The sequence below is a fragment of the Amyelois transitella genome, chromosome 2 (assembly GCF_032362555.1).
Source record: "Amyelois transitella isolate CPQ chromosome 2, ilAmyTran1.1, whole genome shotgun sequence".
NCBI lineage: Eukaryota > Metazoa > Arthropoda > Insecta > Lepidoptera > Pyralidae > Amyelois > Amyelois transitella.
This window is the reverse complement of record NC_083505.1, coordinates 4,529,043-4,541,154: the sequence shown is the minus strand read 5'-3', so window position 1 is coordinate 4,541,154 and position 12,112 is coordinate 4,529,043. Positions and strand designations below refer to the sequence as shown.

General features: G+C 36.3%; 2 protein-coding genes across 4 annotated transcripts in view; one reads left to right on the top strand and one right to left on the bottom strand.

Moving 5' to 3' along the window:
• Positions 1 to 81: 81 nt before the first annotated feature.
• LOC106142991 (uncharacterized) lies at positions 82 to 6,566 on the bottom strand. 3 transcript variants are annotated; one of them, XM_060954715.1, is made up of 7 exons: positions 6,514 to 6,566; positions 2,935 to 3,090; positions 2,459 to 2,654; positions 1,912 to 2,112; positions 1,429 to 1,575; positions 1,231 to 1,342; positions 82 to 1,144 (listed from the first exon to the last, which is right to left on the bottom strand). In XM_060954715.1, the coding sequence occupies exons 3-7, from the start codon at positions 2,618 to 2,620 to the stop codon at positions 717 to 719; spliced, it is 1,050 nt and encodes a 349-aa protein (XP_060810698.1). In that variant the 5' UTR covers positions 2,621 to 2,654; positions 2,935 to 3,090; positions 6,514 to 6,566; the 3' UTR covers positions 82 to 716. The 3 variants fall into 3 exon arrangements, with proteins under 3 accessions (XP_060810698.1, XP_060810702.1, XP_013200405.1); XM_060954719.1 differs by lacking the exons at positions 2,935 to 3,090; positions 6,514 to 6,566 and adding an exon at positions 2,727 to 2,759; XM_013344951.2 differs by lacking the exons at positions 2,935 to 3,090; positions 6,514 to 6,566 and having other exon boundaries at positions 2,459 to 2,697.
• The window catches only part of LOC106143143 (zinc finger protein 91), a 28,979-nt gene continuing 22,983 nt past the window's right edge, over positions 6,117 to 12,112 (top strand). The window contains exon 1 of the mRNA XM_013345152.2: positions 6,117 to 6,170. The gene's annotated coding sequence lies outside the window, so the exon portion shown is untranslated. The remainder of the gene's footprint in view (positions 6,171 to 12,112) is intronic.

Below are 12,112 nucleotides of genomic sequence, written 5' to 3'. Positions count from 1 at the left end.
AATAATGTAGATAATAAAAAAAAATTAAGTACATAAATTATATAATTCCTAAGAAAAAAATAATACTAACATGGCACAAAAATAATACGGCAGTCAACAATCAATTCGATTGTTCTTAACCTAAGAAAAATAAATACAATTTTGGTCTTTCCATAAATATTACTATGGAAGCGATTTTTCCTCAAGTACAACAAAAAAAAACAAAGTATCATGGTTAACTTGAAAACTTAAAAAAATCAACGAACAATAAATCAATAACAGCTTTATCAACAACCAACTGCTTATCGCCAATGACATACACGTGTGGTAAATTAAAAAAAAACCTTTTAGGTTTTCAAGTAAATCAAACAATAACTAAATTTCCACATGCTGAATATTTTAACATGCATCAAATAAAATAGTTTTACACTAAATCAGTGTAATGCTATGTGGACACACAAAATGCTCTTCAAACTTGTACCATCCTAAAAAATGATTGCTGATTGCGGAGATTACAAATTTAAATCATGCAGTCTCAAGTCCTACATCAGGTTGCTTTAAATGAAATCTTACGTAGGTAATTCTACTTTTAATGATTACTTACGTTATTCCTATACGATGAAAAAACTTATTTTATATGCATGCCTGATTGTTTTTCAATTTTAATAGGAATTATATTAATGATGTAAAATATCAACCAATAAATAAAAAAATAAAAAATATAGATAGATCAAAAGCTAATCAGATGGTCTACCAGTGATCCCTCGCCCGATAGACTTCAGATCATGATCTTTGTATCTCTCACACATGTTCAAGTCTCGTGTTTTGTTTAACAACACATTCAAAACATTATATTCCCTACCATGAACTACCACATACATATTACAGTACTTTTCAATCTCAGTTGGTGTTAATTTGAACAGTTTTTTTTCCTTTTTGTAATTCCCGCCATATTCTATAACAGTGCTGCCATCTTCTGAGTCAGAGTTGCATTGAGAAGTGCTAACAGCAGAAGCAGTGTCTGGACATGGTAAGTTTATGCACAACTTTTTATAATCTTCAAGACTGATGGTCAATGAGATCGTTGGTAACAGTATGTTGGCAAGATGGGGCTTCAAGAGATTCGCACGATGCCGCCTGCGGCTTGAGTAATGATATGGCATGTCTAGAAATAATTATACACTTATTACAAACAATTTTTAAGCAAATAAATAAGGAGCAAATATTGAGAAGATTTATTATATTCCATACTTTGCACAAAAGTCTCCACATTCCTTTCTAGAAAAATTGGCCATAATTCTAATTCATCTATAATATTAAAAGTTCCTTTAATACTGTCTTGCAGATAGAGGTCTCCAAGAATCTGAAAAAATTAGTGAATGAGTGATTTAAAACAGAGGGAAAATAAAAAATAAAATGATGAAGCTAGGATAAGCTGTATGTACTTACTATGTCATTGTGCATAGTACTCAACATAGCCATAGGTATAAAGTATACTTTTTTGGCACTTGCTATGAGTTCTTTTGCCCTATCAATAGCTCCTTTGTTCCAATCTCTTGAAGTTACATTTTTTATCTGGCAGGTTTCACTTAGTTCCTGAATAGAATAAAAGTTTTGATTATACTAAAATAAGACTATAAATATATGTATTGTTAGTTTAGTTTATATGCATAAACTTTATGGTGGCGCCATCTAATGTATAAAGTGGAACTAAGAAAAGCAAGCAAGCTGTGGCTGAAGAAGTGATTTATATGTATCTATTGTGTATTTCAAAAAAATAATACATAATGTAAAAATAAATTCATTACATTAGAACCTTAGTCACTTGATACAACAAACTTCTTGTCTGGATTGAATTTTATTATTTATTAGAATAACATAGGATGGTACCTACTTACATATATTAATTACAGCAAAAACAGTTTTATTTACCTTGTCAACAGGTGTTACTCCTTGGATACTAGCCTCAAACACTTTGGTAGGAAGCTTTTTATAATCAAGTGGTAAATCCACATAAACAGTATTGCAATCTGGTCGCAAATAAATACCATAATCAATCAGCCAAATTAAAAACTGTGCCTCCATTGAAACTATGCCTCTGGCCCATTTATTTTGCCACATGACCGCTACATACTAGAAAAAAACAATTTTTTGGGTAAATTAGTCCTAGAAATAGGGATAAATTAAAAGATAAAAAATAAGGTGTATGTAAGGAATTCTAGTTTATCATGCAAATGTTCTTATCCAGATTAGTACCTACATAAGTTTAATTTAAACTTTTCATTTAAAGAATATTACAAACAGGTATCTAAGTAGTACATATTATTTTAGTCAAGATACAAAAAATATGAACACGATTAATCCCAAAGAATATAGCTGATCAAGGTTTCATCTGTAGTATTTATTAGTTAAAACAACTAGTTAAAACAAACAAATTTTGTAAATATCTTGACTTTGAAATAAAAGTATATCTACTTACCTGTCCGTGTTGTAAATTTGATATCTCCGGATTTAATTTGTTTATGCATAAAATATCATTACTTTCTATATTATTTGTCAAGGATACATTTTTATTATCATTATCAATAAAACAATGAAATGAAAAAGGATTGGTAAATGTTGTTATTGTAATCGCTACCATTTTGAATAACTGTTATAATATATGCAGCGAGGATCTGAAAAAGTGAAAAGAATTGAATTAAATGTAAAAGAGCAAAAATTAACTTTGTCTATAACTGGGAGCGTACATAAACATGCATGAAAGTTTTATTTGTTTCGCGGTATCAGCAATATTGTTTACAGAAATGTCAAGTCAACGTAATGTCACTGTCATGGAAAATGTCATTAAATTTCTTCTACCGTCCTTGTATAGTGAAGTACCTATTCTTTCTCTTCTCTACCTTTATGTCTACCACCTTGCTATCACTCTTTCCTCATGTATCCTGTCGTCCTTACCTGAGTCCCGTTGTCCCGTAGTTTACTCAAAACAATGACCTACTATTAAAAAAATTGCCGTCCTTTATAACTGGACCATTCCATGTCTTTCCTAAGGATAAGATCGAATAAGCTATTAATCTATTGCAAGCTTGCAAATTGTGCTGCCAAGTTAGTCTGCTGAAAGTGAAGAAAAAACATTATGTGTGCCAGTTGCTTCTCTTTTCGTGCAGATTGTATACAAGTTAATCAAGGGAAAAGCTAATGCACTTTTGTTTCTTCTTATACGATTGGCTATACTATATGCAACCTATAGGTATATAGATAGATAGTGTGGCGACATCTCTACGCCCGAATCATCGCTCCCGCTACAATAGAAAGATAAAACTTTATTGCACCATAAGAGTAAAACAGTACAAAACAGATAGGGATGGTACAAACGCTGACTTTTCGCTGATGCAATATCTTCCAGTCAACCTTTGGATGGAAGAAAACCAAATAGGAGATTGGCGATGGCGCACAACAGGATAAATAAATGTTTAAACATAATACATATATACCTACTATTTGAATCTCATTTTCACCATTAAGCTATACAGCTGAACGTGGCCTTCCTGTCTTTTCCAGATTGTTCGCACTGCATACCCCTTTAGGGAAAAACACTAACCACGTGTTTTTCCCTAAAGGGAAAGATACTAATTTTGTTTTTACTTCCGCTGAACCAATTTTTATGAAATATAAGTTGATTAAGTAAATACAGTTTCTTTTTAATTGATCGTCTCTCAATAAGTAAGTACCTATGTACTTAATAACTTATTTCTTCTTACCTATCCATAGTTGCTACTCTGCTGATAATGGCAAGCTTCTCAGTGCCCCGAGCGGCACGTTAAGCCGCCTGCAGCCGAGTCGGCTGTTGTCATTAGATAAGGTCGTTAATAAAGCCACGTCATAGGTATTCGGGTCGGAACTCCAACAATCTGGCTGGAGCCTCGGAATCCATGATTAATCAACAAAAGTGTTTTGGATTCAATTAATTTACCTATGTTGGCAAGATTATTTTAGTAGGTAGGTAGGTATCTACAATATGTTGTCTTTGGAATAATTAACTTATTTAGCTAATAATGAAACAAGTACTTACGCAAACTTGCATGCTAGTCTGATTGCTAAGAAAAGCATAGTTTGGCCAACTGCTTCCCTTCTCGTGGAAATTGTAGCGATCAATAGAAAGGCTTTATGAAATTGGGATTATTTTTGCCAGCAACCTGTCACTATTTGGATATCTGTTACTGAATCCTTGTACAATTGTTACCCATCCAGCTAAACTTGGCTTTCGAATCTTTTAGATCTTCTTTAGATTCTTTCTCGATAGACACAGGTATACACAGTGCATCGGCACTGTCTACCCCGTTACTAGGGATTCATACGTCGTATATATTCGGACACGGATATTACCTATGACAATTTCTAGCCTCGATTTAGAACTGTCGAAAGCTATCTTTGTTAACATACTTACCTAATTTTCATGATTTTATAGGTTCACTTCGCCTCTTTTCGCCCGATACTTATGTGTAGATCGTGCCGTACTTCCAAGTACGTACTATACTGTTTTTGAAGGAAGGTGCATAAAAAGTAAACAGATCTTCTAGGACCTCTAGCTTGGAAGCTAAGTTTGCAGTTGGGATTACGCCGTGATAAAAGACAAAAATACTGAAAAATCCTATCCTTAGTTTCAGGAGTGGCGTTTGTTATAGGTCTTAAATTGTCTTGGTATTAATTCCAATCAACTCAACTGTGCCGTGTGGTTCCCGGCACCATTACAAAAAATAATAGGACCACCCCATCTCTTTCCCATGGATGCCCTAAAAGGAGACTAAGGGATAGGCTTATAAACTTCGGATTCCTCTTTTAGGCGATGGGCTAGCAACCTGTCGCTATTTGAATATCAATTCTATCATTAAGCCAAATAGCTGAACGTGGCCATTCAGTCTTTTCAAGACTGTTGGCTCTGTCTACCCCGCAAGGGATATAGACGTGACCATATTTATGTATGTATGTATGCAACTCAACTCTTCACTTCTCTGCAAAACCTGGGGAGCGCTCTTTGACTATGATCCTGGATTGGTTATGTCATGTTTCAAAACACGAAACGACTCCCGTCTGACCTCCGCAATCTTTGCGGGGGACTTTGAACCTAATTCATATAACATCCCTTATTCTCAAATTCGCCGTTTACGACGTATACTTAAGGAGTAGGATGGAGTGTTCTTTGCCAACTAAGCCGCCAAAATAGAAGGTCCAGCTTTAACTTTAGTACTCGTAACTTACGGCATCATACCACAAAACCACACCGAAACCAAATGAACTGATGATAAACAACTGAACCCGTTTTAATGAAATTGGGCACCAAGTTAAGCTTGATCTCGGGACTTAGACTACATTTTGCCCCAAACAGAAGTAAAAGCAGGAGTTGGAAATACGTGATGAAAGTTTGTAACTATGTAATACAAATCCCTTCGCAGGTGAAGTTTCGGGCAGCTAAAAGTTTGTTTAGGCGGGTTGAAATAAATAAAAGGCATGATTGTCTGTCCCCTACATACATACATATAATCACGTCTATATCCCTTGCGGGGTAGACAGAGCTAAAAGACTTGAAAATATTGATAGACCACGTTCAACTAAGTATTTGGCTTTAAGATAGAATTGAGATTCAAATAGTGACAGGTTGCTAACCCATCGCCTAAAAGAAGAATCCCAAGTTTTATTACATGGCTAGGTATAAGGTAGGTATTTTATCATGAGTGTTGGACATACATTATTAGACTTGGTGAGTTTGAAAACGAGTTAAAAGTACCACTGTGTTGCTTTTGATTGTTCTGTAGGTAATGAAGAATTCGTAACTTATTTGCATTGTGTTAAAATGGCGAAGTTTTACCACCTTATCATGACTTTCGTGTAGATGGGTCGTGCATCGTGAACAACGGGCCGAGGTCGGCGCGGATAGGCTGAGGGTCAAACAGAGGTGACAAGAGAGCGGCGTGCGTGCGAGATACGTATGGGGAGGCGGCGGCAGGCGAGGCTGATGGAACCGGCGAACGGCGCTCCCGACGGCGGCGGGCGCACGCATGGAATGCACGGCGCGGGGCGCGGGCGGTACTGCTGCCGCGGCGACGGTCGCTCCTCTGCTGCCCGCCAGTCAGCCGCGCGCCATCGACACGAGTTGTTCGAGCCGCGACTCGCACCACCCACGCCGCTCACAGGTATGTACTTACTACACGTGACTATCTTCTTGCGCTTCTTCTAACGCGACCAACTTACGTGACCTCCCCCCGGCCGGACGACGACTTGGCGCTATGACCCGTCCTATTTGGCAAACATAACTCTCGATACTTGCCGGTCATTCCTTCTGCGGCTTTATCAGTGTTACATATTTATTATTTGCCGGCGGTGAGGTCAGCGGGCTCGTGCGGCGATGTGTACCTTATCGCGTGGGCTGTAGGGTCGAAGCAGCGGCAGCGGCGACACTGGCGCGAACGACCTCGTGTGCTCAGTCTTCGCTGCTCTTGCGTCGGTCTTATTAGCAGTTATGTTATTTGTACCTACCTACATCTACAATGTAAACAACTGCGTAGAAGTAATTCCATGACACTGACTAGATAAAACTGATATCACAACAGTCTTTTCGCGAATCGTTCTTCCTCGTAACAACTTTTCTCATGTTTGTAAATAACCGGATGCTTGGTAGTATTGGTACCAATTCTAGCCACCAGGCGGCACTACAAGTCGCCTTCCTATCTTCCTGAATGAAGTTGTAATTAAATTTATTTTGTCTTAGATAACGACTTTGTATATTAATTACCAACTTATATCGTACAAGTTGCTAAAATTAGAAAGATTTTTAATATAAAAAAATTTCACCTTATTTATATACCATAACATTAAGTAGCTTCGTAGGCATCCTAGATATTTAAGAATCGAATTACTACTAGACTTTTCGAGACAGTTGGTTCTGTCCTCTTCGCAAAGGGTATATAGATGAGATGACTGATGGTATTTAATGTACCTAAGTACCTATGTAAATTATGCCTACTTACTTACTGATATGTTATAGGAAACAGGCGTGCCTGATAAACATTTACAGTAATTTTTAATATTATGACAAACAAAACCATCTTCTGCACTCCATCGCCACTGACTATTATAGGTAGGTTGGTACCTACTTAATGAAATATGGGTTTAATGGCATTACCTGGTGGGACAAGTAAACGTGAATCTACGCTTTTATTTGTCAACCAAATGTCTAGATGATTTTGTTGTACTGATTAAGCAGTAAGCGAATAGATTCAGCGATATCGATATGACGTCACGACTTGATAATCTGAATCTAAGTAGGCGCTCGAGGCCGCCATCGTCGCGGCTGCTGGGTTTCGAATCATCTAACAACAGACTTCTTTGAACTTATTCAATGATACCGGACGGCGCATTACGCTTCGTCAGGCACATGCTAACTGCCGAATATTGTTGTTGCTACAGCGGGTGACGTAGGCGTCTGTAATATTCAAACAACGACAATATTAGCACAGAAACGAAAAGTGTTTGAATTCTTCAATATTAGAGTGTTACTCGCAACGTGAAATATCAGTGGAGCGAGCTCGGGTTGCCCGGTGACGAGGGACCCGCCACTCGACCGGTGGTGTCTTCGGCAGTTGCTCTGTGCGTGTTAAACTCGCATTGCATGCGATTCTCGCCTCTTGCCCGCAGTAACACGCCCTAATATAGCGTGACTGGTGCTTGCCGCTTATAACGCCCTAGACGCGTCGCTAAAAATGTTCCCTGCCTCGTACAATTTAGGGTTCGTGCCGTTTTAGTTCGTATATCTAGTGTTGGTAGGTCGGGAACCGCTCGGTGGTATATGGCGTAAACAGTGTTTCGTAGTACAGCAGGTCGAGATCCCCGACGCACAAGAGTGAAAGTAGGGGAGGCGGGTGAGGGGTGGCTCTGGTGGCGCACCCCGCAGGAGTGGTCGACCCGGGACCTCCAACTGGGATTTGCTAAATCTGCTGCTTTTACGCCGCTGAGGCCGTCGAAAAAGCAAATTACAGTGTTAGCTAGACGTCGTCGGTGGTAATGACTGCTTATTATTCACATTTATTATTAATTCTGTAGAATGGAGGTACTTTCAATAACGACTCGCTCTGGCTGACATCACCCTTATGAAATAATATTTGTACAAAGTATCTTGCCATACTTTAAGGAGTATTTATCTAAGTGCATAATTGAAATATTGCTCGTTTTGACCTAATAGCCGGTACTTTGGCAAGCTTCTAACAAACAATGCATGAATCCATACATAGATAACTGTTACCTAAAATGTGATGTGCAGAAAACGACCGAATGCATTGCGATAAGTTAGCGAAGCGGGTTCAAGAACCTAATTAGTGCATCTTTCGTACTCTCTGTTTCATGTCAGTGCACTTCATACTCGGAAACCTGTGATAGCACTTTGATGGCTAGCGGTAGCACCCACTTTTAATTATAAGTCACTAACATTTGCCAGTGGATTTGCTCGCATAAGTACGCAACGTTTTTCCAGGATGAAACATTTTTTTGTGTCTTTTACAGTCTTAACTAAGTGTGTGCGATATTTCAAAAATTAGACGAGTAAAATTTGCTTAGATGAATAAATCATTACAATAACAAGAAATAATCTCGGCAAAAAATTTAAATTTGGTACATACAATTTAAACAATATTTTAGATGGGCATTTTTATGGTAACTTATTACTAGAAGTGATTGCAAATACCTTAACACTAAAAACTACCTCAAAAATTTTTCTTCAACCAGTGGGTCAAATATAAGGACTGTTGTTGTCAGAGGTCAGACCATCAGATATTAACGAATAATTCTAGTTGACCAATTGACCAGAAAAAGTTTAAGTATTATTATTAATAAGATAGTAAATAAAATAAGTAATGTTAACAAAACATTACTTACCATAACTTATTTTCTACATATGCAATGTTATTGTTACATTTGACCTCTTGCGCTTATAAAAAATATACCTAACATTTGATACTTCTTACTATCGCTTTTGGGTATTTTCCCTGAGACGCGCATTGGTTGTTGCTGCCAAAAGACATATTATTGATTGAAGAATGTGGCATTGAAGTGCTTTATACTAAGATAAGTATTTTGATGAACATTGATAAAATTCTTGAAAATTTTATGAACTTAGCAAACGTCTCACTAAACAGTAAAATATTTTTTTTCTTTCTACGTTTCCTTTTTAAAACATAAAGGAGGTTTTCTTTCCCGAGAAAACGTTCTTTACGTCTTAAAAACCAGTTTTCCTTGTACCTATTTCCCGTCAGCCGATTTAAGGTGTCTTGGGTCTTGATTCAATAATACTTAGTCTTGACTTCAACATACATTTTCAATAACGATTAAGATATTGAGTGTCGAGGATTCGTTGTCTGTTTCTACTTTAAAAATATCCTTCAACAACACCAATCAATACTGAAGTAATGGTAACTTCAGTTTTAAACTACAAAAAACGTTAAACGTACAACATGGAATATAGTGATTAAAATATGACTACTATTCCTTTCGCTGTCTTCACCTCCGCCCAATTATATTTTTTCACCAAGCACTCGTACTGACAGGTGACGAGTATACTACTATTGTTTAGTTTGACAATGCTTAGTCCGACAATGCGGGTTACCCAGCCCTTTATAAAGTGGTTATGCCATAACATTCAGAGTCCAGAAAGCACACTCTTGGAATTTGTGAGTTAAAACTTTTGTCATCGTCGTCTTGCTACAATATGGTTACTTATCTGTGGTTATCGATAGAATAGATAGAACCGCTCCATCCTTTATTCTGGATATTATAAATAAATGCATACATATATTGATACATACATACTTATAATCACGTCTATATCCCATGCGGGGTAGACAGAGTAAGTCTTGAAAAGACTGAAAGGTCTAGTTTAGCGGTATGGCTTAATAATGAAATTGGGATTCACATAGTTCACAAGTTTATTAGCCTTGCACTGTATGCACTTACAACGTATGCATTTTTAGAAGCTGAACCCGGAGAGGGTCAGGCAACGTTTGCGAATTTCCAGCAAGTCTATGTGACTGAGACAGCAGATAAAATATCTGCTTCGTCTCAACTACTGTCGCAATGGGGTTTCTCATATTTCAAGAAATTACTGTTCTATTGGTAAATTATGTTAGAGGTCTGATTTTTTTGTAGAAATTATGAAGCTCTGCAATGGTGTGTATTGTGAAGATCTGACAGTTATATTTTATACAGTATTTATTTATTTATTTATTATAATGTAATATAGATTAGTATAGTTATAATATTATGCAAGAATTCTTCGATGTCAATAAAAATTTTAAATTTCAATTTATTTATTGCATATCATATTGTTCAATTCAGTTCTAACTCCTACACCACCGTCACCAAAGAATTTCACCAAGGAAGTGCTTCCATTTTCATAACAGCCTGTGCATTTTTATTGAAAAAAGGCCATTTTCATGTCGATTCCCGCAGAATGTATTGTCGGTGTTGCTAGCTCCTAAATTAAACTAATTTCCGTTGTTTCACGCCGCGTGACCGCTAGCGCGCCCCTTTCAACCCTTGTAATTATCACAACAGTGGTATTAATATTTGCTATTACGAGCTGTATCTCGTCAAATGTTTAAAATATAATGTTGGAGTAAGGTTTAGGCGATTGAGCAATATTCATAAATAATTATTGCTTCTAACTCATTATTCCATGTGTTTTAGTTTACTTAATGTTGACAACGAAGCTAAATATTTTAAAAGAGTCCGGTAGTTAAATCATTACTTAATTATTAATATTATCGAGTACCGAATATCGGAACGCTGCCACCTAACTAAATTAAAGCACAAGTCAATATTTCATGAAATTTATCACGGCAAGTGTCAGATTTCAATTAAAATTTTGTATTTTTTACTTTTCGTAAGAAATTCCTTACATTACTTACCTAAATTATAATTTACATTAAAGGCTTCATTTGTATCCAGCTTCAAAAAAGTAAACAGTGCACAAAACACTTCGCATGTTGTATATGTTCGTGTTAAGCCAATTCCCCGAAACTATTTTCCACATTTATTATAAAAAGTTGGCGTGCTGACTACTCTATAATCTTTTTGACTTACTTGCTTAAGACGAGAAAAGAAAATTAGCTACCAATTTAATTATTGTTAGTATTGGTACCTAATGCTTTAATTCATATAAATATGTGCAAGATCGATAGCCCTCATTACTAACCCCATTATCAACTACATTAATTTACTATTAAAGTTGTCCAAATTATTTAAATGACTAAATTCAATTTGAACGAACATAGTACCATACAATAAAAAATAAAACAAAAGCTTATGAAATACACGCTCAGCCTACGTCATAATTTAATATTCGACTTACGTTTCAAATACTCTTGCTCGAGTTTTGCTTTTTAAAAATACAATAAACTACCTATATAAAAATCCAAACACTTTCTCTTTGCATTTTTGATAACAACCATGGTTTTAAAAAATTGATCGAATTGGATCTAATTTGGGTCTACGGACTTGCTACAACTAACTGCTACGAGAGCTACGCGCTACGCTTCGAAACCCAAAAGATCCTAAAAAGATTACAAACGCGCACTGTAATTAAAACGCAACTTCCTATTGTTATCGCATTTACCAGGTCAATAGATCCTGCGCACTGATGTATGCTCCCAAAGATAGAGGTAAAATTATACTATCATAGTCACTACATAGTATAAAACAAAGTCGCTATTTTAGTCTGTTTGTCTGTATGCTTAAATCTTTAAAATTACGCAACGGATTTTGATGCGGTTTTTTGTAACAGGTAGAGTGATTCAAGAGGAAGGTTTTTATGTATAATAACATTTATAATTTTGCACCCGTGCGAAGCCGGGGCAGGTCGCTAGTTATTCTATAAATGCGAGGGTTTGTAGGAACTTGTAATATTGGAACTTGGAATGTTCTTACAGTCTTATGTTTGTGATTCTTTTATGCAAAATATGTAACGGATTTGGATGAAACTCTACAGTAATATGGCTTAACTCGAGAATATTCATAGACTACATTTAAAGTTAAGTATATAATAAAATAGTATCAAACTTACATACATATAGTCACGTCTATATGTGGG